The 24,822-nt window shown below is 36.0% G+C and overlaps 1 protein-coding gene across 9 annotated transcripts in view; it reads right to left on the bottom strand.

The window, feature by feature from the left end:
• LOC108394770 (cyclic AMP-dependent transcription factor ATF-7) overlaps positions 1 to 24,822 on the bottom strand; it is a 95,498-nt gene that overhangs the window by 63,795 nt on the left and 6,881 nt on the right. For all 9 annotated transcript variants that reach the window (XM_037007223.2, XM_037007225.2, XM_017656523.3 and 6 more), the window contains exon 2: positions 14,274 to 14,342. In XM_037007223.2, the coding sequence (XP_036863118.1) occupies positions 14,274 to 14,321 (48 nt within the window). In that variant the 5' untranslated portion in view covers positions 14,322 to 14,342. The remainder of the gene's footprint in view (positions 1 to 14,273; positions 14,343 to 24,822) is intronic.

Below are 24,822 nucleotides of genomic sequence, written 5' to 3'. Positions count from 1 at the left end.
GAAGACAGTTTGATGTTTTCTTACAAAACTAAACATACTCTTACCATATCATCTAGCATCATGCTCTGGTATTTATCCAAAGGAATTGAAAACTTATGTACACATAAAAACCTGTACAGAAAGTTTATAACAGCTTTATTTATAATTGCCAAAACTTGGAAGCAACCCAGATATCCTTCAGTAGGTGAATGGATAAACTGTGGTACAATGAAATATTACTAAGCACTAAAAATAAATGAGACATCAAACCATAAGAAGACATGGAAGAACCTTAAATGCATATTACTAAGTGAAAGACATCAATCTGAAAAGGCTACACACTATACTATTCCAACTATATGACTTTCTGGAGAAGGCAAAACTATGGAGATGTTAAAAAGATTAGTGGTTGTAAGGAGGTGGGAAGGATGAGTAAATGGAGCATAGAGGATTTTTAGGGCAGTAGAAATACATTTGATGAGTTAGGATGATATATAATGGCAAGTGTCCATCATTTTATTATCTTGCAGAGTATTTCCACTGCCCTAAAAATCCTCCATGCTGTCTTTGGCCCATTTTTTAATTGGGTTGTTTGTTTTCTTATTGTTGAGTTTTCAGAGTTCCAAGAGTGAACCCTAAGGTAAACTATGGACTTTGGGGGATTATGAACTGTAAGTTCATCAGTTGTAATAAAAGTAGCAGTCTGGTGTGATAACAGGGTAGGCTATGAATCTGCAAGGACAGGGAGTATATGAGGAATTTCTGTACCTTTTTCTCAATTTTGCTGTGAACCTTAAAACAACTATAAAAAAACCTGTTGTAAAAAAATTGAAAACTACTAATAAAAGTAAATAGCTTGTAGTATGTTTATTCTCAGAGAGTGTTCAGAAAAAAAAGTCTGAAAAATTAAACCTGAACTCGAGTACTCTTTGCTTATTACTCAAAGAATAAGACAGAAAAGCATAGCATAGCAGAAAGTTCAGCTTCTAAGCAAGAACTGTCTCTTTGACAGAGCCCCGATCCAATTATGCCCTAGCTGCTGATTTTTCTATCACCACTTCCCCTTTGTTTCAGAGACATCATTCACGACCTTCTGTTCAAGCAGTGGAGGAAGAAATTGCTTCCCAGAGAGGATTAGCCCCCTGCATTTTACTAGATAAAGAAAAAACAAAAAGCCATTGGACTCTGACAAGCTGATTACTGTCTATGGAAGAGCAAAATGTCTCCCTTAGGACTAGGGGAATAGCCAACAAGGTACAGTATGTTCAAACCTTTAACCACTGCTCTGCCAAGGGCTGCTACATATGTACACATTATTCTTTCCCCTCTGAGCAGTCACATGTGCATAACTAAAAGTACAAGCCTCCATAAGTCTCTGTCTGGCTGTGGTTTCAAATGCATTTAAAGTGAAAGAATGCTGAAATAAACTCTTCCCTTTCCATTTTTGCAATTATGTAGGTAAAACTTAGAAAGGAAAAAAAAGGAAGGGCTGAAGAGAGGATAGGTAAATTGTTGACTCTAAAATGGTGCCTTATAAAATATATTTGGACACCTGGAACCCTGAAAATTTTAGAGTAACTACTTTTATTGTCCCCTCCCAATACAGCCTAAGTGGACTAGAGTCTCTTCCTTAGTCCTAAGAAATACTTGAAACTGACAAAAAAATGAAGTTATTAACATAATACAGTGAAAAAACATGCACGCAAATTGCCACTGAGTAAAAAAAATGATGCTTGCTGAAATAACAGACGTCTGCAAGACTGTCTGCTTACTCTGGTATTATACAGCTAACTCCATCTGTACACCACTGAGAAATTCAAAACTATTCAGCAATTCTTTTTACTTGATTGAAAAGTAACATATGCCAGTGAGGGTATTTTTTGTATGTGTGTTTGTAGGTATGTATGTATTTATTTTTGGTCAGTGAGTTTGCCAACAGAGACCACTAAGGAGATAACTAAAGTTTAGCATTAAAATACAGGCTTTTTAAAAAAATAATCACCCATCATATTAAGCTGTCACTGCCTGTCTGATAACCTCTTAGGAGTCAACCTTGTAGTCTCTGTTCAATAGGATGGTTGTGCTGAATCAACTTTTCTTTGCATTTAGTTTTACAGGAATTCCGTATGATATACACACACACACACACACTCTGTAGGACACAAGTACAGAAACACACAAATGCATACACAGGCACACAATTAACTGACCTGTTAGAGGCACCGAGCAAAATAAACAAATGAGATATTTGGACACCTAGAGTTATCATTTTGGTAGTTTATGTTGCCCAATAAAGCCAAGAATTTGACTTCATGGTCAGAGGTAGAAAAGACAAGACTTCAGTCAGGTATTTCCTGCACCTGAATGCTGAGTTAGTTTCATATAGTCCACAGTTATACAATGAATCATTATCAGAATCAAGAAGGAAAATGTGTATTTTCAGCAACTTTCCAGTAAGAGATAAAGACAGACAAAATATACAAAGAATCACTTCACTATAAATTCAATTATGAGACTCTCCCATCTCTTTTTTTTATTTTAAAAAACTGCAATAGTTTTATTATTTATATCAGAGTAATTACACTTTTATGAAAAGTGATGTTTCATAGGCAGATGTACCTTCTCATTATATTCTTTTTTTTGGTATCATTAATCTAAAATTACATGAGGAACATTATGTTTACTAGACTCCCCCCATCACCAAGTACCCCCCACATACCCCATCTCCCATCTCTTTTGATTTTTTATTGTGTACTTCTACATATTTTTATCATAAATTGTTTCACATAAATATTTCCATCTATTTATTTGGCCACAGGTTTTCACTTCCAATGTAAATGAAATGTCCACTGCGTTAATAAGAGTTTGTAAGAGAAGAGGAAAGAGAAGATATATGGAAGTGCTATGAAATCAAAGAAGGAGAAGATGTGAATTCTGAATAGAGAAGCACTTTATAATTCAACAGATAAGACTCTCCATGCAGTCATGTCAAAAAGGTCAGAGTAAATGAGCAGTCCCTGGGCAGTATATATCTTAATACACTGTTAACATACTTCTAATCATACCCAAATTTTCACCTTAGTCTTTATTTGCTCTTATTATCAGTCAGTATGGCAGCCACTATAACAAAAGCCCCACTCCTATGTGGTACTTCACCAGACAATATACCAAGATATCATCCTTCGCATCTGGGAGCTTACAGGCATAAAACTAAGATGGAGAAGAAAAATGAATCAGGAAGTGACCCAGTCTAGAATTCACAAAGATGACACCACAATGCTTCTTTGGGCCTATTAGTGGAGGATGCTGAAGCTATGACTTTTAGGACCCAGTTTTCTAGTTCTGTCTACATTTCTGGTTGGTTAAGAATCAATACTCTTTCCCATCTTAAAGTCATGTCCCTGCTACAAAACAGTGGTTGTTTACCTCAGGGAGAGCTAGCCACATTTGAGCAGCATTCCCAGGCAGATTTACAAAAATTACAGATGTTTACTGCCACACTATTTGCAATAGCCAAGATATGAAAGCAACCTAAGTGCCCATCAATAGAGGAATGGGTAAAGAAGATATGGTACATATACACAATGGAATACTACTCAGCCATAAAAAGAAAAGAAGTCCTATCACTGGCAACAATGTGGATGGATCTAGAGGTATTATGCTCAGTGAAATAAGCCAGGCAGAGAAAGACAAATACCATATGATTTCACTTATTTGTGGAATATAAAAACGAAGCAAACAGAAGGAAGAAAACAGCAGTAGACTCATAGACGCTGAGAAGTGACCAGTGCTTACCAAGGGGGAGGGAGATAATGGGGCACAGTAATTGGCAATCACAATGTAAGTTGGCCATGCGATGGCAGTACAGCTTGGAGAATATAGTCAATGATTCTGTAACATCTTTCTATGTTGATAGATAGTAACTACACTAGAGGGGGTGAGAATTTAATCATATGGTTAACTGTTGAACCACTGTGTTATACATTGAAACCAATATAAGACTGTGTATCAACGATACTTCAATAAAAAAACACATTATAGATTAAGGCTGAGGCAGTTGCAAAGAGGTCTCTTCATTTTAGTAAGAATTCTTATCTTTTTGTATAGGCAAAGCTCAGCTGTCAATCCAACTCTCTGGTATAGCAGCCAGATGCCTAGAACAGTAACAAACTATATCTAGTAGGAGTTCTTAACTGACTGCATTTAGACCATTTACCAAAAACCCACTACTTATTCTTTTTTTCTCTCCTATTTTAGATGTGCATATTTACATGTATACAGAGAAGAAATAAGAGAATTAGGAAGCAGTTTAGCCCAGTAGTTAAGAGTGCTGGCCTGGAGCCTGTCTGGGTTGGTTGGTTTGTTTTTTGGTAGCTCCACAAAATATTGTGACTTTATACAAGTTATTTAACCTCTCTGAGCCTTTGTTTTCCTATCTATAAAACAGGGATATTATATCTTGTTCCCTCATGGGATTTCTAGCATTAAATACAATATACCTGTAAAGTACTTCTGCACAGAACACAGTAAGAGCTCAGTTAGCTCTAGTTGCTGTTATTATTATTATTACATTGATAAAGTTAAACATTCTTTTGTATTTTGTTCCCTCCCATTCCCCTGACATGATCCCTGGGTAGAATATAATTTTTCTGCACATATTGCATATATAAGCTGCTGGTCTGCACTAAATTGATGTTAATCTTGAACATTATGCTATAGAGCCTTCCCTAGGCTACTGTTCATTTTACCACAAAGTCAGTTCAGGTCAACAAATAAGGAAACTAAATTAGTAACTGAGGCCAAGACTGGACAATTATCATACCTAGTCAAATCTAGAAGGTAAAGAGTCAACATCTCCATGGGAAGAGCTTTTACTTAATACCACGGAGTTAGATTCTAAATTGATAGAAAATTTGAATCCTAGAACTAGAGAAATTAGGTCATTCTCCATCCCTCATATTATCAATCTAAATTTTCCACAGCATGAAAAGGAGGAAATGTCTGTCTCTCCCTTTCTATCCAAAGAGAATTAAGTTGCTTCTGGTGTTTATTGGGCCCTTATTAAGATGCATACTTCCCAACTAGCTTCTAGCAGAAGGAAGCTGAGATATCTTTGACATCCTTATAAGCTGCCATGTCTCCTTTGCTCAGGGGCCATTCTATTTAAACTAGACCCCTAACCCCAAATAAAGCCTTCCATTCCTTTAAGTAGCCAATATTACATTTGTGGTTAAACTAATTTATACTAAAGTGAGAATGATAGCTCCCATACTTTGCTGATAACATTAATTGACATTAATCTTTATTTAATGTAGAAGTACATGGCTTTATTTTTGCATAAGGAATCTTTCCTTAATGTTTACCTTGAAATTGCACTGATTTTTTTCAATCACAGGTAAGGCTGCCCATGGGAGGGAGAAGAGGAGACTTTATTGTCCTCAACCTCAAGAAAGGAAAAGAGATCACAGGCTCTAGTTCTTCTGCTTCGCCCAGCCCTAACACCTTGACTCCCAGATATAGCCCATTTCAGTGTTCAACTTTTCCTTGTTCCTAACACCTACAACCAGTAAAACTGTCACTAGGCATGCCAAATCTTTTAACACAAGAGAAACTTCCAGTAGAAAAGAAAAGCTGGTCACCTGAATCTCCCTGGATAGATTCTTTGACTTTTAGAGGGACCTTGGAGCTTTGACCTCACATGCCTAATTTCCCCTCCCCCTTTCTCTAGCTGTTCCCAATCACATGGTTATCTGCTCACAGCTTAAAAAATTTAGAGGACTGCATTATTCTAACTATATGACATTCTTGAAAAGGCAAAACTATAGAGACAGTAAGAGGACTAGTGGTTGTGCGGGGTTGGAGGTGGGGGGAGGGAGGGAGGAATAGATGGAACACATGGCATTTTTAGGGCAGTGAAACTGTTCTGTTTGATACTGTAATGGTGGACACATGTTATTATAAAGTTGTCAAAACCTGCAAAGAGTGAACCTCAATGTAAGCTATGGACTCTAGTTAATAACAACATATCAATATTGGCTCATCAGTTGTAGAATGTACCACACTAACAGAAGATGAGGGAGAAGGGTTGTGGAATGAGGGGGACACATGGGAACTCTCTGTACTTTCCATCAATTTTTCTGTAAATGTAAACTGATCTAAAAAGTAAGGTCTATTATGATTAGCACACATAATATGGGGGGCACGGAGAAGGCAGTATAGCACAGAGAAGACAAGTAGTGATTCTATAGCATCTTACTACGCTGATGGACAGTGACTGTAATGGGGTATGTGGTGGGGACCTCATAATGGGGGAATCTAGAAACCACAATGTTGCTCATGTAAGTGTATATTAATGATACCATAAAAAATTTTTAAAAATAAAATAAAATAAAAAATAAGGTCCATTTATTTTTAATTAAAGGAAGACTGGTTAATAATCCCCACCAGGTACAATGGCTAAAAAGAGCCAAGATAAGCTATACAAGAGGAAGGCAAGAAGTAAAAATTTAGACTATAAGGCTTGATCTCAAACTGGAGAGGATAGTAACTAAAAACAAGGAAAGAGGCTTGAGGAAGTAAGGAAAGGAGAGAAAGATGACTCGCAAAGCATTTTGATAGTGACTGGTGTGCAGAAAACTAAAGCAAATGTTATCTCCCTCAGAGAAAGAGAAGGGAAGCCAAGCTTATAATGGGCACTGAGATATTCAGCAGGAAAATCACCACCATTAAGCTTCTGGTATACCTACAAGTGTCACCTTGATGCCTCTCCCCGTGGCTAAGCAACCAGAGATTGTCACTGTAACCACACCTGCAACTAGAGCTGGTGCCAATCTTTATGGTTAATTGAGGTATTTTTCAGGAAAACCAAGGGATAATTGCCCAGTATCAAAAGATCTGATCCTTGGGAGGAGAAAAGAGGCATTCCTTTTGCCATAGGATAGTTTTCTCTAGAATAACATAAATGGCTCTTTGAGAGACTATGTCTGAAAAGCTGAGCTGCAACTCTTGACAGCCAATCTGCTGAATGCCAAACAGAGCACTCAGCTTTCTGCAGTGACTCAGAGGACACAGCAAGGCTGCAGATTTATTCTGCTGATTTTCCCTGCAGACCTACTCAAGTTTTTCAAAGGCAAAAAGGAAGAACTCTTTCCTTCCAACCCAGGGAATCGCAAATTCCACCTGGGGTCTAAAGACAGAACTATGTTGGCTCAAAATCTGACATCGTCAATATGAACATGATTTTTTTAAAAGCTGGAATGATGACTGGCAATTTTAGTCTGTTGAGCAGAAGTTGATTCAGATCTTCAATCTGCCCGCAGAATCAGCAGCCACACAGGGCACATGGTATGCCAGACTGGAAATGGGCTAATTTCACAAAATTTATTCTCATTCCCTCTGTACTTCCACATGACAATTGCACATAGTCCAGATTCTTATCAAAGCACAATCTTAGGTGGTATATTTCACTGCACAAAGAAATTTCAAAGTAAAAACACTAAGGCACTATTACAAAGATATAAACTCCAAAGCTTCCATCTTTTCTCATGATGCTTTCCTTCTATCAGGCTAAGGATAAGAAGTCCTATCCTTAGCCTGGTAATTTTCCTGAGAGAAAATTAAAAAAAACAAAATCTATTAACAACAAACTATTAATAGCAGCGTTTCTCCCTTACAATTTGTATATCATTTCTTCAAAATGAGATTTTGAAAGAGAAAGCATTTTACACATCCTGACTTGAAAGTAACAGCCATGTGCCATGATTTATTGGGCAGTCCTCTGTGGTTAGATTCAAGCCTCAACAGACAAAAGAAAACTAGGCTTTGGAGTTAAGATGTGCAATTTCTGTTTAAAACCTTTTTTTGTTATCTTATGGTAAACAAAGCAAAAATTAAAACCAGTAGAATTTAGAAGTAATCAGTTATGTTTTGATTTTTAAAAACCTGCATTTTTGTACTGAGCAAGTACCCTGTAATAGATACTGGAGCAAGGAGATTATTAATACAGCAAAATATAGCACAGGAATTATAAGCAAAAGCCAGAATAGGATTTTTTCCCAAAAAACAAAATATATAACCCTTTTTACAAAAACAAATGAAAAGAGGATTAAAAATACAGATGCTTTACTTTATACATACAATATGTAAATATACGATACATAAATATACTATATATACAAATAAATATACAATACATATATAATATTGACAAACAATGTATGTCTTAAATCTTTAGAACAACCAAAAGTTAAAAATTTAGCTAAGTGTTTACTAACAGTCAACAGTAACCCTTTCAAAGGAGTTTAGCATTTGGTTGTAAAGACTGAAGATCAAAACCTGGCTCTGACCAAACCCTAGGTGAAGAGGCTTTTCTTGAATTACAAAGTCCAATTTAAAAGGAGCATTGTGTTTCATTTAAGTCGCTGCCATAAGGTTAAAAAGCTTAAGTTTGCCCCGTTACATCTTTAGAGTGCAATGAAGTTCTCTTTCTTCTCCTATGAAAGAGCTTCCAGAGAGCATCTCTTACACCTTGTTCATAATGCACAATTTATCGGCATTTTGTTTCCTTTCTAAATGGCCAGGAGGGAAGAAGAGCTCCACAGCCACTGTGTGTGGTTAGTAATGGCACTTTTACTTGTCATTGTACAAAGCCTGTTAAATATTTACAACACAGACAGCAATATCTAGTCCTAAACACCCAGTTGTGAGTTTGAATTTTTTTAGAAATAAATCTATGACAAGTTTTCCCCAGCAAAACGCCAGAAGACTTTACTAACAGCTTCAAGAGACCCAGCGGGTCCAGAGGAGCAGTTATAGGCCATCTGGTGATTACTTATTATTATTTATATAGCACTGTAGATGTACACACAGATGTGTTATGAATCCACATACAGAGCAGGCCTAACAAGGGCTTCAGACAAAATGCTACTGCTGAGCAAGTCAATCTGCATTAAAGAAACACGCTAACCAGAGAAAGGGATCGCACTGGCTGTTCTTCAATCTGCCGCATTAGCTCGAAGATCAGAGAATGAAGAATTCTGTACAATGATGACAGTTCCTTGTAAGTTAACAACCCAGCTATATGTGGTTTTGCAGGGTGGCAAAGAAGGACTAATGAAAGACAGCGCTTAGATCCCCAAGGTACTTCATAAACTCAGCAGTCTGTAAACGAAGGGACGAAGAAAAAGCCCCTCTCCTAACTTAGGAAGAACTAAGATATAAAGATAGATTTTTTTTCCTATGAGGAATACTCTGAGAACAGTGTCTGGGCTCCCATTCTAAATATTAATTTATAACCACAGAAAACAAGAGTGAATAATTGAAAATTTTCACCTTAATTTCTTGGGTATAGCTCCAGTTAGATGCATATAGCCTGTTTTTCTTTTCTTTCTTTTTGGGCAGACTGGAGCAAGGATGCTTTTCATCTATTATACTCTTGGTAACATAATAAATACAACATGAAAAACAAAAATAACTAGCCACATGTTTCTAAGGTCAGGTGTCAAGAGTGCCAGATCTGATGTTAAAAAACTTGGGTCTAATTCCTTGCTTTTAACACTTCTACATCTTTTCTTGTCCCAGTCCCAATTTTGTCTAAAGGGTGCATAACAGTGGTCTACTTCCATCACAAGGTTACATAAAGCGGCAGCATACTCAGAGTGGACTGAAAGTTACTGCAAAATCAACATGTTATTACAAAGAACAAGGTTAGCATTTGGCCTAATTGTGTATAATGCAGTGTATTTTCAGCTGTCTGACAGCATGTGAGCACTCTTACCAGATGGGAACTAGATGAATTATTGAACAAAATATGAATTATTAAATAAAAATTTAAAATTTTTTAAAACTCTTGGCAGGGGGTGAGGAAGAAAAGCTTATTTGTTTGCCTGAAATTGCCCTCACCTGCTGAACCATGTAAAGATAGCATATCCACCACAAACAGCATTTACCTACCAGAGCCATTTCTTCCCTTGTTATTCTCCAATTCAAGATGCTCTCCCAACATAAAGAATTAGGAATCAGCATCAACCCATTCTTCCTTACTTTTATTTTGTGCTAATGCCAGGTAATAGGGAAACTTGCCAAAAGGAGAGAATTAAAAATTTACAGTCCCATAGTACTGTATGGCCCATTTATGGGAGGGCTGGGATAACCAGAATAAACTCTATAGATTGTGTTACAAAGGCAATAAAACATATACCTTTGTAGCATGCCAGCATTTAACCAATCATAGAAGCTATTTGTTGCCTCATATATTACAAAGCAATAGAGATTTAAGGGATAATGTTCATGGAGGCAGAGGACACAAAGCAATAAACCATATTGGAGGTTGGTTAAATGCCATGTGAAGCCAGGACTACAGCACCATAAACATTATTCCTATTATAAGACAAGATAAGGATGTACAAGAAGCTGCCCTCAATCCCACCACACTAGGGCTCTACTATTCTTCTTGGCCTTAGAAAGGGAAAACAGGCTCTGGAGGTCTCTGGGCTAGTTACACATTTCATGTCTCAGAAAGACAGGAACAGAACCTCAACCTGTACCTAAATGTCCTCTGGGAGAAGGAAAGATCTGGTAGTAGATAGGCCAGGAGGGAAAAAGATTAACAGCCCCTCCGGGTCACACTGGACAGAAAACAATCAAAATACTTTTTCTTAAAAGGACAGAGTTGTATTAATACAGAGTGGTTATGACAGAAACCTTTCTCAGTAGCTAATAATGGGATGATACTAACCATCCATTAGCACTATCTCCTCAGAGGAAATGTGTTCCTGTTCTTAAGGAAAAAGACATTCGAAGTAATGAGCTCATATGACCAGCTTCTGCTCATAGGCTTGATTATGGTAACCAGAAGGACTACTTATATCTGCATAACTGGTACTGCAAACCAGCGTCATGCACCTGAGAGGATGGTATGGAATATGAAATTTGCTGACTCCTGGTAATAGAAATTCGACAAAAAAACATCCAAAAGGTAAGTGATCTAACTGCATCTATATGAAATAACATCTCAAATTCGAGATTACTGACAGAGACATAGTAAATTTTTCCTGCTTCCACATACAACAGAACTTTATGATCCACCTTCAAGTAAAAGTGCCCCCAAAAGCATTTAAAAACTTACAAGATTTCCTAGATTCTGCACCAAATAGTAATACAGAGGCAAAGCCTTTTTATAGACACAATGTTTTTAAGTAGATGCCATCTTATAAACCCTTCAAAAGCCCAAACAACTCAAATTCAACCGCCCTTTGCCACAGAGTATCTGGAGCACTGTTGCTGCAATACCACTAACCCATTCTTTGGAGGGAGCTCTGTTGACTGCTCCTGCTACCACATTACACAGAGAGGCATGAGCAGGAATATCGCTTTCTGAGTTCCTGTTCACGGGGCGATGGGGCCTCATGAGAAACAGTTTCAACTGGAGAATAGGGATGACAGCTCAAAAAACCCTATCACCTGTCTTTTCAGATAAGAATGCAGAGAACACAACCTTTAGCAGCCATCTTTTTTTTTAAAAAAGAACATGCGGCTTATTTAGAACTCAGCTGTGTCACATCAGAATTACTGTTGGGAAGTGGATCATGAAGAGAAGCCAAAAATAACAGCCATTAAAGACCTAGCAACCAAAACATGTTTACGTATCCATTGAAAGCCTGGTGGTTTTGATTATATGGTGGAGAGAGCATAATCCACTAGTCTATTTTAGGTGAATTTTCCTTTCACCTTCCCTTAATATTAAGGCATAAGATGATTTCAGAGTTTAGGGGTACATGGGGTAAAGTCTGGGCATAAAACAGATACTGAAATAATGCAAGAATCCTACAGTTTTTGTTTGTTAGTTTTTCAAGGATCAGTCTCTTGAATTATAATTTGCTTTCATTCCCTTTTCCTCTAACTGGTAGATTTTTGAGACTTTTATGGCAGTAAGTTCTAACCCAAATCTTGCAAAAATTATTATGGTCTTTATTACCCCTCTTGGGACTTACACAGCCTTTTTATTATTCTACCGTTTCTGGAATAGAGAATTTTAATCAATGATGGTGGACTATAAACAGCTTGAAGGCCTGGAAGGCCTCAAGGTGGTTCCAGAATAAAACCATTTAAAAGGGATAAAAGAAAGTTGGACAGGCCACAGGTAATTCACTTTACCAAATTTATCTTCTCTGCCATATTTTCACTATTTCATATAACATAAAGCAATCACAGTAAATCTTAGAGATCCCACTCTAGAGTTGTTACTAGATACTGGGATAAACTTGGAAGGAGACTAAATATAAGAATTACAATCTCATCTGACCATAAAGTTTTGACATGCAAAGGAGTTAAAGGGATGAATCATGCTACCTTACAAGTCTTAGGCTGTAGCTTTCTATTTTTTTTGTATAAACAAGTAACTCGAATCCAAAAGAAGGTAGCAATCTCCCTGAGTTCCACACGCACCAAGTGGGAAAAAGGCCTTCAGGATCTCACCAGAGGTTATAATGAATCCTAATAACCAAAATACCAAAAAACAATTCAGAAATGGGACAGAAAGAGAGAGGAAGGAAAATGCTTATGATAAACAGTACCCAACAATACAAGTAGGAACCAAAGTAAAAAACCCCTACTGTTTTCCTACCTCTAGTCCAAAAAAATGCAAAACAAAAACAAACACACACACACAAAACCCTTCCGGGATCTCACAAATTTCAGTAAAAACTACTCTCTTCTGATGAGCCACCCTGAAGAAACCTTATTTGTATCCTTCTCAAAGAGCTTAAGAGATATTTTTTCCTATGTATGCCTTTATTTTTGTCATCCATTTTTATTTCTTTAAGTCCTTGTCTGGGTGGTTTTAAGCATGCAGCATATAAGAGGAGCACTGAGCAGCTTAAACAGAAAGCGAAGAAAAAATGTAAGTATGACAACAATTAATCTTTTCACTAAAAATACAATTTTTAAAGTAGGAGAGAGAAGTGAAAAAGGGTACCAGGTACCAATTATGGGAGTCACAGTAATTACTATTATCAACAAATTCACACAAAAAATTTGGAGAGATCCGATACAGATATGCACTCCAATAAAGCTGCCTGCAAAGTGAAACAATTTACCCTATTTTCTCAAGTGGCTAGTATTGTAAAAAATAAAATATAAACCACATGGGGAAAACATGCAGTCAACAATAAGGTTAAAAACTGACTAAGAAGGAAATACGAGCTGTGATGCTGAATACTTCAGAATACAATGGCTTTTTTAGTCTTTTCTGAAATTTTCAGTATTTACTGGAATTTGGAATCATCCTTTTGCCCATTCCTTGTCACCACCCCCTCATCCACTTCTCAAATTCCAGTTCTTAGGAATTTCTGGAACTTAACTCTCTCTGCTTTTTAAGTATTTACAATGTTTAGTAGAACTAGTCTGCAATCTCATGTACTACCAGTAAGTGTCACTGAACAGTCATATGACATATTCCTAACTGAACAAATTTCAACCCTTCAAGTTCCATAAAATCAATTCATGAAGGCAGATAAAACTTTCTTTGTATTCCTTTCTTCATCCTTTGTGGAACATGGCAGTAGGGGAGGGCCTAGGAAGAAGAGTTAAGGAGCAAAATGAAAAAAAAAAAAAGGGCAGCTTCAACAGAATTACTTTATTAAAAAGGTATGATGAAAAAAATGACACATTATGTACATGCATGCAAACAATAACATGGCAGCTGACACACAGAACAAGACATTTCATGGCATCAGGGGAAAATGGCTGAGAAATCTTGTATAATTATATACTGCTGTGAGATCTCAGGTTCTATGTTGGATCTGTCTCTTAGATATCTCCCTTAGCTGCTGCTAACAATGATTTTCTGGATCAACAGTCAAAAGAAACATTTTTTTTTCTTATTTAGAAAATTCAGATAGACTTTGGAAAATTGGGGTTCACAATGAATGGGTGCAGTCTCACCTGCCTATCCAAATATGTTAAACAGACTTTTATCCATGAAGGTTGAGAAGGTATTTGTAAACTTGCTTTGTGTTTAGATGGATCGCTTTAGAAAGGAGGAGAAAGCAACACGTATTCCTTAACACTGCTGGGAAACACCAGTAGAATAACAATATGAAAGAGAGCAAGGCAGATTTCATTATAGTAGAGTGCCTACACTTCCTCATAACTTGGATTTACACACTGCAAATCCTCTGATCTGATTACCTCCAGTGATCACGTAAAATACCGGCTTTAAACTCTTTGCCTTAGTGATAAAACAGCCACTTTGATTCACAACAAGACATTCACAATAAAGTATATTGTAAACGTACCTGTCCACAGCCCGGGGCATTGCACACAAACGGTCTGTCGTCTCCCATATTTCATATAGCAGAGCGGAGCTGAGGAGGGGAGGTAGGGGGAAAAGTTATGTTAAATACGCTGGAGTTAAAAAAAAAAGTACTTCAAAAATATCAAGCCTAGAAACAGGTGTTCCAAGAATGCTGTCTACCAAAGCTATAAACACAGGCTACTTTAGGGAGACCCATTAGACAGGTGGCATACAATCTACTGTGCCTCAACTGAAACTTTTAATTAGAAAAATAAAGACCTAAATAGTCAAAGGGATTTCAAACCTTTTGCTAGATTTTCCTCCTTTCTGCTACAGTATATAATAACACACTTCTCCAGTCTGCTGAATTACAACCAGTGTAGATCCCTATGTCAATAAATCCACTGAACGCTCGATGCGGAAGCCATATTTCTGAACTAGAGAAGACCAAAATTTGTCATTTAATTAATTAAGGGATTATAGGAGGGGTGCTCCATTTTACAGGGCCATAATCTGGCTCCCTGGTGTATAAACTACGAGACTGTTGGCAAGGGCCGTTTATCCCAGATTATTGCCAAAGAAAACAAAGCACCCATCCTATTGGGCTACACGGGAAATGATTTTCATTAATAAAAAAATAAAAATAAAAACCTTCTCTCCCCAATGGGAGCCTCCTTCTCCCCCTACCAATCGTCTGTGGCAAATGGAGAAATATCAGTGCCCTTCCCCCTCTAATTCTATTTATGGCTAGGTTTTTAAAAGCAGCAATAAAACAAATGTCGACTCTTTGGGGGTTTACAGGGTGAATATGTTCTGGCTGTTTGTGCTGCTCTCGGCCAAGAGTTCTTGGGCTGCTCTGCTGCAGCCAACAGATGTGTGCTGTTGCAGGGGATAAAAGAAATGGCACTAAAAGGCATCACCATCCATTTTCTCTATTTCTCTGAAGAATTTAACAGGGTTTATATTGTTGTTGTTTTTTAATTATTGAAACTCAACTCTTGAAACATTGATCAAAATTCTTTGTCACAGAATGGCAATTCCAATACGAATGTGTTAAGAGCAATTTCTTATATTCCAAGAAGGAACAAAAATAAGGTGGAGATGGGTAAGGATTAGAAATGCAAATCATAGCAAAACACTCCTGAAAGATATACAGTATTTTGAAAAAGTAGAAGAGAGAAAAGGGGAGGACACAAAAACAATCTTTAACTCCTAAAGGTCATTTTTAAACAGCCTTCTACAAGAGAGAAGGGTGTGCAAAAAAATACAAACAAGGGAAAATTAAAGAGGAAGAATTATGACTTGAATATGTCTAGAAACAACTTCAGAGCTATAACCAAATTTCAAATTTTTATCTTGGAGATAAACCAAAATGCCAGGTGAATCTCGGTTAGGCCTGCGTTAAATAAAATGTTAAAGTACAAACTGAATTTGGTAATCAGGAACCATGCTTAAAACTCAGAGGGAAGCTAGGTAACATCTCTCCTACTCTCCTAAGACTCATTCTGGGGTTGGAAACCAGTATTTCTGGTAGTCTGATCAGTAATTCCACAACTAATCCATGTCTATTAATTGTGGGGTGCCCCATAAAACAGAAAGGACTTCTTAGTCATCTTTCAGTGTGATAGAAACAGGGTCTGACTATGAAGGAAACTAATGCTGCAGCATTGCTGTAATGGAAGCGAGCCTGCATGTACATAGGTGTACACAGATTTATATCACATTTAGCCAGGATAAATTGCTTCAATAAATTCTGTTCCTAGGAGAGGCCAGCTCAAACTGATGATTGGGTATTGCAAAAAACGAGAGCTTTATTTTTCTTCACACAGCCTGAGGACATGAGGGTTTTCTAGTTTGCTTGTTTGTTTTAAATACATGATGATTTTTGTAGCACTTTCTGGAACTATGATGTAGTACAAAAAAAAAAAAACAGAAGTAAATAAAAATAAATAAATGCAAAGACCACGGCCATTATGGCTGAGAACTCAAAACATCTCTGGAAAAATTCCTAACAACTGCTGTGCTGGAGATAATTTCACTTCCTAGTCCTAGAACCTGCTTTCCTAATATATAATCACGAAATGAGAATTTTATTTCAACATGTCCGCTAACACATTTCAACCAGGAAGTAAACTACAAGGGCTAAGCAGAAATAAAATAAGGACCAGGCAGGATTCTTTACTTTTACCCAGGATCTGTTACTTGAGGCTAAAATTTCTCAGTTTTCTACCTATTTAGAGGAGGAAGTGGGTCCTGGCTTAGGAATGGAGCAGCAATGGCATAAGAAGTGATTAAATAAATTCTGGAATGGTTTCCCTCAAACCACAAAATTCAAAATTTAACTCACACTTAACAATCACATCACAATATATGGCTTCCAAATTTTATTTATAATTGCATCCTTAATAAGAAATAAAGATGAAAATCATGATTTTCTAAAAGGGACAAAGAAAGGAAAAACAAGTTAAGGGGAAAGCATTAAAATGTAACAGAAGCAAGCATTTTTACAGCTCTTAAACATTCAAATCTGAGGGTCACTAACTAGGATTTCCTGCTTCCTTCCCACTTTGTTGGCTTTTGTTTTGCCATTTTCATCAAAGGGAGATCACAATGAAAGGAAGAGGCCCTCTTTCTTAAATACCCACAATTATTCTTAAATCATTCCCTCAATCTCTTATCCCTTTTCATTCCCACCATTCTTGCTTTTTCACTTTAAAGCATTTTGAAAAATTAAATATGTAACAAATATTTAACAATAATAATAATCTGTCTGCCCAATTAAAAAAAATTGTCACCTAACATCTTTTTAAAATTTTGTCTTTATTCCCAGTCTGCTGTATCAGCTGCTTCACATAAAGAATATTTGCTTATTTCTATCTGATACTAAAACAAACCTCTGTTTCTAATAGAGGTCAAACTGATGCTGTCTCAAAAACAAAATGCAGTAATACATTTTAGTAGTATAAACAGACTGAGACAAAGGTGAAATGAATAATGATGCTGCCATTCACCAAAATTTAACTCACAGCCTATTTGTAATTGCACTGCTTGACAAGTAGATCACGTGTCTGGGCATGGCATTCAAGTCTGTCAGCTGCTTCTCAATCTATTGTCAGGATGAAACTCCAGCATTTTATAGAACTAAGCAATAAGTGACAGGCAAGGGATAGACACATTTAGAAACATTTCCAGGGAGAAGTGAGATGCTTTCAGTGGATATCTTCGAACAGGAAAATAAGGGATGCATAGAAAAACTCCTAGAAGTCAAGTCTGCTGAGGAAAAGGTTCATATACTTAGTCACCCCAATGCATCAATGACAAAAAAAATTTTGTATTTACTCAAAAGAGAGAAAATTATCTGAATGCTGGGAGAATAGTGAAGAAAATCCAAGGTAAAGAATGATTTTTAATAATTGGGATAATTTCATAAAATCTCAGTTAAATAGTTTTGAAAAAAAATATATATATATGCCCATCTATCTTTTTTTTTTTAATAGAATGAGGATGGAATACATATCACTGAGGTCTACAAAGTCAGTTATCTAAATATGGCTGTAATGTGATTATTTCTTTAGTAACTAAACATGAATAAGATGGTCCAACTTTAAGTAAGGAATAAAAGCCATGTATAAACACAACCAAGGGCCTGTTCTTGGTTAACTAATTAATAAAAAGCAGATATTGCTAGGTACAAAAAATGAGAAGGGTATATGCAACATAAATACCAAAGACTCATGAAAATATACAAGAGGTTCAAATGAGTCATTATTCATTCAGAAAACATAACCAAGGTACTACTAAGGACAGGCAAAGTGGACATAAAATTAAAAAGACTAGAGTCTTTTGCAAAAAAAGGAATCTTTCACTGGTCGGTGTCAAAGAAAAACCAGAGCTGGACAATAGTTAAAGTGATAAAAAAAAACACACAAAAAAACAGATTTTATTTAGGACTATTGCAATAGGGAAAAAAGAAACCTCAGTATAGATCTGGGCTCAATTCCAAACACAGCATGGGCAAGTGGGAATTTATAGCCAAGAAACCAGGGTGGGTGTCGGTGGATGGAGAATTACTAAGAGTAAACATCAGGTGTAAGGGGGATTCTGGCTAAACCTACCTAACAAGATTCTTGCTGAAGACAGGCAGGGGGTGATCAGACATCACCTGGGGGATGATGAAGGATGAAGAACCTGATCAGATAGGAGGGTGATCAGATATCAAGGGTTGGGGGTTCTTGTTAAAACTGGATTTTATAAGGAAGTACACAGATAGGCCTAAAAGAAGGGTCTAGAGCCAGGAGCCTGACTAAAGTATAGGTAGGTTAAAAATCTTATCATCTGGCATGAAAGACCCCAGGCATGTAATAAGAATGAAAACTGAATTTACAAGTTCAATTACTTAGAGGCTGATCTGTGGATATATTAGCTCTCTTGCTATTTTTCCTATTCCTTACGGTCATTTATTAAATTCTTTGCATAACAATTCCAGACTATACATAAGAGCACAACAAAGAGGTGTTAACAGTCTTCATAAAAGATTTGACAAGTAGTTTGAAACTAATAACCACAATTTGCTTTTTGGGTCAAAAAGTAAGTTCAGTCCATTTTAAAAGTCATTAATTTATTCAGTATTTTATTCAGTGCCTAACATACACTCGAGGCACTCGATTCAACAGCAAATAAGACAGACAAGGTTTTGCCCTCACTTTTCCTTAATGTCTAAAAGGAAAAGTGAATACAAATAAGCAAGTAAACAAAATAGTTTTAGATTAATAGCAGATAACTGCTATGAAAGAAATGAAATGGTTATGTGTTAGTGATTTAGGAGCAGACTAGTTTAGTTTTATGAATGAAAAAGAAACTACTGTATCATCTGTGGCCAAAAGGAGAATAGGGTAGAATAGAGATCTAGGTTAAAACTTCTGGAAGCCTTTCATAACATAGTTCCTCTCATAACACAGTTGATGTTCAATAAATATTTACTGATTTAATCTGAAGTCAAAACTCAAGTATACGTTGCTGAAATTTTACATTTATCTCCAACTTTTTGCATAAAACTGCGGGTCCACAAAACAACTGCTACAGAGGTATTTATGTATTCAAAGCTATACATATTTAAGACATATTCACATATTTACAACTACTCTGTGCCTAAGGCACATGCTGTGACTACACCCAACCAATTATACAAGTGCTCTTCTTATCATCCAAACAACACAGAAGCAGCTCCACAGTTTTTAGTTAAACTTTAAAAATGGGGAGGAAGGAGGTATTTGTCAAGTTAACCCTCAACTGCCCTTGAAAACAAAACCCAGGCCAGAGCTTTTAAGATACATTTTTCAAGTATAAAAGAATGTTAATCAAGGATGTAGCAGGAAGGGTATCTTAATATAAGATTTGGGGGAGGAAATATTTGGACAATCTTTCTGGAAAGCAATATGGCAATATTATATTACTATTAAATATATATTATATTTATACATAAAACTTTTATATCCTTTGAGGAAATCATTCTTCTTTCAGGACTTTATTCTGAGTCTAAAACCAGAAACATGTTCCACTTACATTTTAAAATGTACATCATATTGGAAGTGCAGCACAGAAAATATAACCAATGGTTCTGTAACATCTTTCTATGTTGACAGAGAGTAATTGTACTATTGGGGTGAGGATTTAATAATGTGTGTAACTGCTGAACCACTGTGTTATATACTTGAAACCAACATAACATTTAAAAAAAATGTTCACGACAGTCATATTTATAACAAAAAAAGGACAAGAATTAAGTTAAAGAAGAGTAGATAAATACAAATTAAGATACTACCTTACAAGAGACTATATTTAAGTTGCTAAGAATAACATTTCTAAAAGATACTTAATGGCATAAAAAACATTAAGTGGTGAGAAAAAACAGGACATAACATCACATATGCATCATAATTCCAAAACAAAAAAATAAGCACAGAAAAAGATGATGGAATTAACATCAAATGTTAATGGTTATCTCTGGATAACACTATATTTCAGGTGATATCATTATCTTTTTCATACTCTCAGTCTTCTCCAAAGTCTCTACAATGATCAGATTGCTTTAAAGAAATAAAAAAAAATGTATAATGTAATCCAGTAAAAATAATGCAGAAAAAAATGCAGATCTGCATGACTTAAAAAAAAGTCTCTGACTTCAAAAAAAGACCCATATCTGCTAGACTATTCTAAAGCATTGAACAGTATATTTACAAATCATACAAAGTTGTTCATTCTCTACTACAGAGAAACAGAACCAAACAATTAAGCTAAAAATGGACTACCAAAAAAACCTTTCTAATGCAAATTAAAACCACAATGCTTCACACCAGTTAGGATGGCCAACATCCAAAAGACAAAGAACAACAAATGATGGTAAGGATGCTGAGAAAGGGGAACCCTCCTACACTGTTGGTGGGAATGTAAATTAGTTCAACCACTGTGGAAAGCAGTATGGAGGTTCCTCCAAAAACTCCAAACAGAAATACCATTTGACCCAGGAATTCCACTCCTAGGAATTTACCCTAAGAATGCAGCAGCCCAGTTTGAAAAAGATGTATGCACCCCTATGTTTATCGCAGCACTATTTACAATAGCCAAGAAATGGAAGCAACCTAAGTGTCCATCAGTAGATGAATGGATAAAGAAGATGTCGTACATATACACAATGGAATATTATTCAGCCATAAGAAGAAAACAAGTCCTACCATTTGTAGCAACATGGATGGAGCTAGAGAGTATTATGCTCAGTGAAATAAGCCAAGCAGAGAAAGACAAGTATCAAATGATTTCACTCATCTGTGGAGTATAAGAACAAAGAAAAAACTGAAAGAACAAAACAGTAGCCGACTCACAGAGCCCAAGAATGGACTAACAGTTATCAAAGGGAAAGGGACTGGGGAGGGTAGGTGCGAAGGGAGGAATAAGGGGAATAAGGGGCGTTTATGATTAGCACACATAATGTAGGGGCGGGGCACAGGGAAGGTAGTATAACACAGAGAAGACAAGTAGTGACTCTATAGCATCTTACCACACTGATGGACAATGACTGTAAGGGGGTATGTGGTGGGGATTTGATAATGGGGGGAATCTAGTAGGCACAATGTTGCTCATATGATTGTATATTAATGTATATAAATAAATATGATTGTATTTAAATTTTAAAAAAACCTTCCTAAAATTATAAACAGCTTCATGTAGAAATGGACATTGCAGAAATTTAAAACATAAGGATAGACAGACAATTCAAGATATCTCTCCCTTCTTTATCTTCAAGGTAAAGTGCTCCCTAACAAGTACTACCTATATTAAACACTTAGAAATTGCCCCAACCATTCAACACATAGGGAATAAAGAGGCTGAAAACAAGTTCAGCAAGTATTGAATGCCTGTCAGCTCAGCTATAAACAAGTTAAAAATTTTAAACAAGCACCCAAACAGTTCTATGGGTTCCATTCCCTTATGAGCTTAAAAAGAAAGAAATTACACATACACAAACAGTTCTGTTCCAAGAACATTAACTTTGGACACCAAATTTTAGGCTTTAAGATAATTTAGCTGCTGCTAAGCAAAGAATACCAACCTGAACTCTCCATCACAGCAGTCTCCACATTCTACTCTCCAATTGGATACTTGAGCCTACTGTGATTTGCATTACCTCTAGAAAACTGACTTAAGAAAAACATGCCAATAAACCATGAGGCTGTAATGCATGTTATGCGTACCCCACAAAACAAAGATGACTAAGTTTTACTAGGCAGTAGATTATTTAGGAACTGAAATTTCTGTACATAAATTCTGGGTTCATTTTCCATCACATTATTTAGCATAACAACAGTTTACCATATATTATTTCACTCGTAGGTAAACCTATTATATAGAAAAAAAGATTATATAGAAAGCACATACCCTACTATAATCTTTAATCAGCCTTATTGTTTTATGTCAGGGTTTTTATAAAGTACTTTGCTAACTGACAGACTGAAAAACTGAAGTAGAGAGTTATAAAATAATAGCTAAAAATTAAGTCAGGAGGTTGAGGTTGGCTGGAATCCTAGTTATCTGTTCTCACACACCCCAAAGAAGACATAAAGTGGATAATACATTTTTATAACTCCTGAAAGTTGTATGACAACTTGCACATTGTGTAACTACTTCTGAGTCATGGGTTTCTAAAAATTGACATGTAACAGGTGTTTCTTATAGGTTTATTATATAAATGAGTGTCCAGAAACATGAATTTAAGGGAATACAAGTTCTTGAAGCATTATTTTTGTCTAGGAAAATTAAACAGTGTTCACAGTTTTAACATGACATTTATTTTACTATAGTAATTTTAAAATTCATAATCCAGTTATAGTATATATCAAGGACTATAAACTTCAGCCTATGGGTCAAATCTAGCCTGCTACCTGCTTCTGCATGCTCCACAACTAAGAATGGTTTTTGTATTTTTAAATGGTAGAAAAAGACCTAAAGAAGAATATTTTGTGACATGTGAAAATTACAGGAAATTCTAATTTTAGTGTCCATAAATAAAGTTTAATGGAATACTGCCATGCTTATTCTTTACATGTTGTCTAAGGCTACTTTTGCGTACAATGGCAGAGCTGAGTAGTTAGAGACCTCATGCCTGCAAAGCCTAACATATTTACTATCTGGCCTTAGTTTGCCAAGTCCTGGTACTTCTAACAACCAGTATTAATAAAAATACACTGTTAATTAACATATGCCATTATGACAAATGTCAGAGTGTATACATTAACGTTAAGAAGGACTTTTATAATGTGACTCAAGTACTAATTTATTTTTGACTTTCCAAATTTTAGAAATTAAGTTTTCTTAAAGTAAGGTTAAGTGCGCTATGTTGTTTTCATTCTTTAGCATACTCACCTGGGCACCTTGTCAAAATTCAGATTCTGAGGCTTCCTGGATTCTCTTGGCTTTGGGGCCCTAGAATCCACACTTTAAAAAATATCCTGGGTAATTCTGACACAAATTGTCATCAGTAGCTAACCTTTTGAGAAGCACTAAAACGGTTGGAGAACTTGTATTCCTCCCATACTTTAAACAGTTGTATTTTTCAAGTTTGGTACTATAAGACAGCAGTCCTAATCCCTATAGATAGATCCCTGAGCTCTTCTAGAGGGTTCATGGGTGTTCAAATCATACACAGGTTAAAAAAAAACCTATTTAAAGGGCAAGATAGGCCCATTCATTGTAATGTAACAGTATTAAAAGTTCACAGCTGAGGTTTCCAATTCTATACAAAAGCTAACTGTCACTTTTTGGATTTTGGTGCAGTATTGAAAATGGAAGACTATTTACAATTATCTTAAAAGAATCTTTCTTTTCGTATTACATTATCTGTGTGAGTCTGGGTTATCTTCATATACTTCAACCAAAACAATATCATAACAGACTGAATGTAGAAGCAGATGTAAGATCCAGTTGTTTTCTATTAAGCCAGACATTAAAGAGATTTAACGCTTTCTATAAGTTTTTTTTGAAACTGCAAGATATAGTTATTTATGTTGTTATTTTAAAATAAGTACATATTTAAAAAATTTATCCCCTGATGGACACTGACTATAATGGGGTATGTGGGGGAGACTTGATAATAGGGGGAGTCTAGTAACCATGATGTTGTTCAAGTAATTGTACATTAACGATATCAAAATAAAAAAAAAGAAACAAACACTCAAGTCAGGCTCATCCATATAGGAAGCCTTCCCTGACCCCCTCTATCTCATAGATTGGGCTGCAGGATGACCCTTTAGTTCCTATAGCACCTGGTGCCTATGTGTTTCCCTGTTGTATCATATTACATGGAAATTATCTACTTAAAAAATTTTAAGTATAGTTAAAAAAAATTTCTCCCTTTTCACTTCTAATATTGCTAGATATAAACAGATATAACTAAGATAAACAAAAGCTCTTTGGAGCCCTCAATAATTTAAGAGTATAAAGGGGTGGGTACTGAGACCAAATGTAATTTGAGACCCACTGCTTTAAGAAATTAACAGTAGAATACCCTGGATTGATCAGAGAGAAGGTTAAAATTAATTTCTGCATTTCAGGCTCAAACATGTAGCAACAGATTTCAAAGAAAGGAGCCAGCTTAAATAGACCACATAGTTTTGCAGCAAATGACTGAAAACAGATGGGAGTGAGAATTAGACTGAATCATAAGTTAGTGAACACATAGCCAATGTTTAGAACCTATCTGGAAGCAGCTTCATGACCGGAACTTTTTTTAAGTCTCTTTAGACTTTTGGAGGATTCAAGGAACTATTTTGAGCTATCCTCAGAAAGGCTAATAAAGCAAAAACAAAAAAGCAACAACTTGCTTAAGTGACAGCAGAAAGCAAGGTTAGAAATACCTAGAGAACATTATGCCTATCTATGTTTGGCCTCAGTATGCATTTCAGAAGAAGAAAAGGTCCTGTAAACTGGTAGGCTGTCAAAAACCTAATACTGTGTTTTGTATTTTTTCTACTCATTTTCAGATAAAGTATAATACCTAA

Source organism: Manis javanica, chromosome 10 (assembly GCF_040802235.1).
Source record: "Manis javanica isolate MJ-LG chromosome 10, MJ_LKY, whole genome shotgun sequence".
Lineage (NCBI taxonomy): Eukaryota > Metazoa > Chordata > Mammalia > Pholidota > Manidae > Manis > Manis javanica.
The sequence above is the reverse complement of the archived record's forward strand: the minus strand, read 5'-3'. Positions and strand labels throughout refer to the sequence as shown.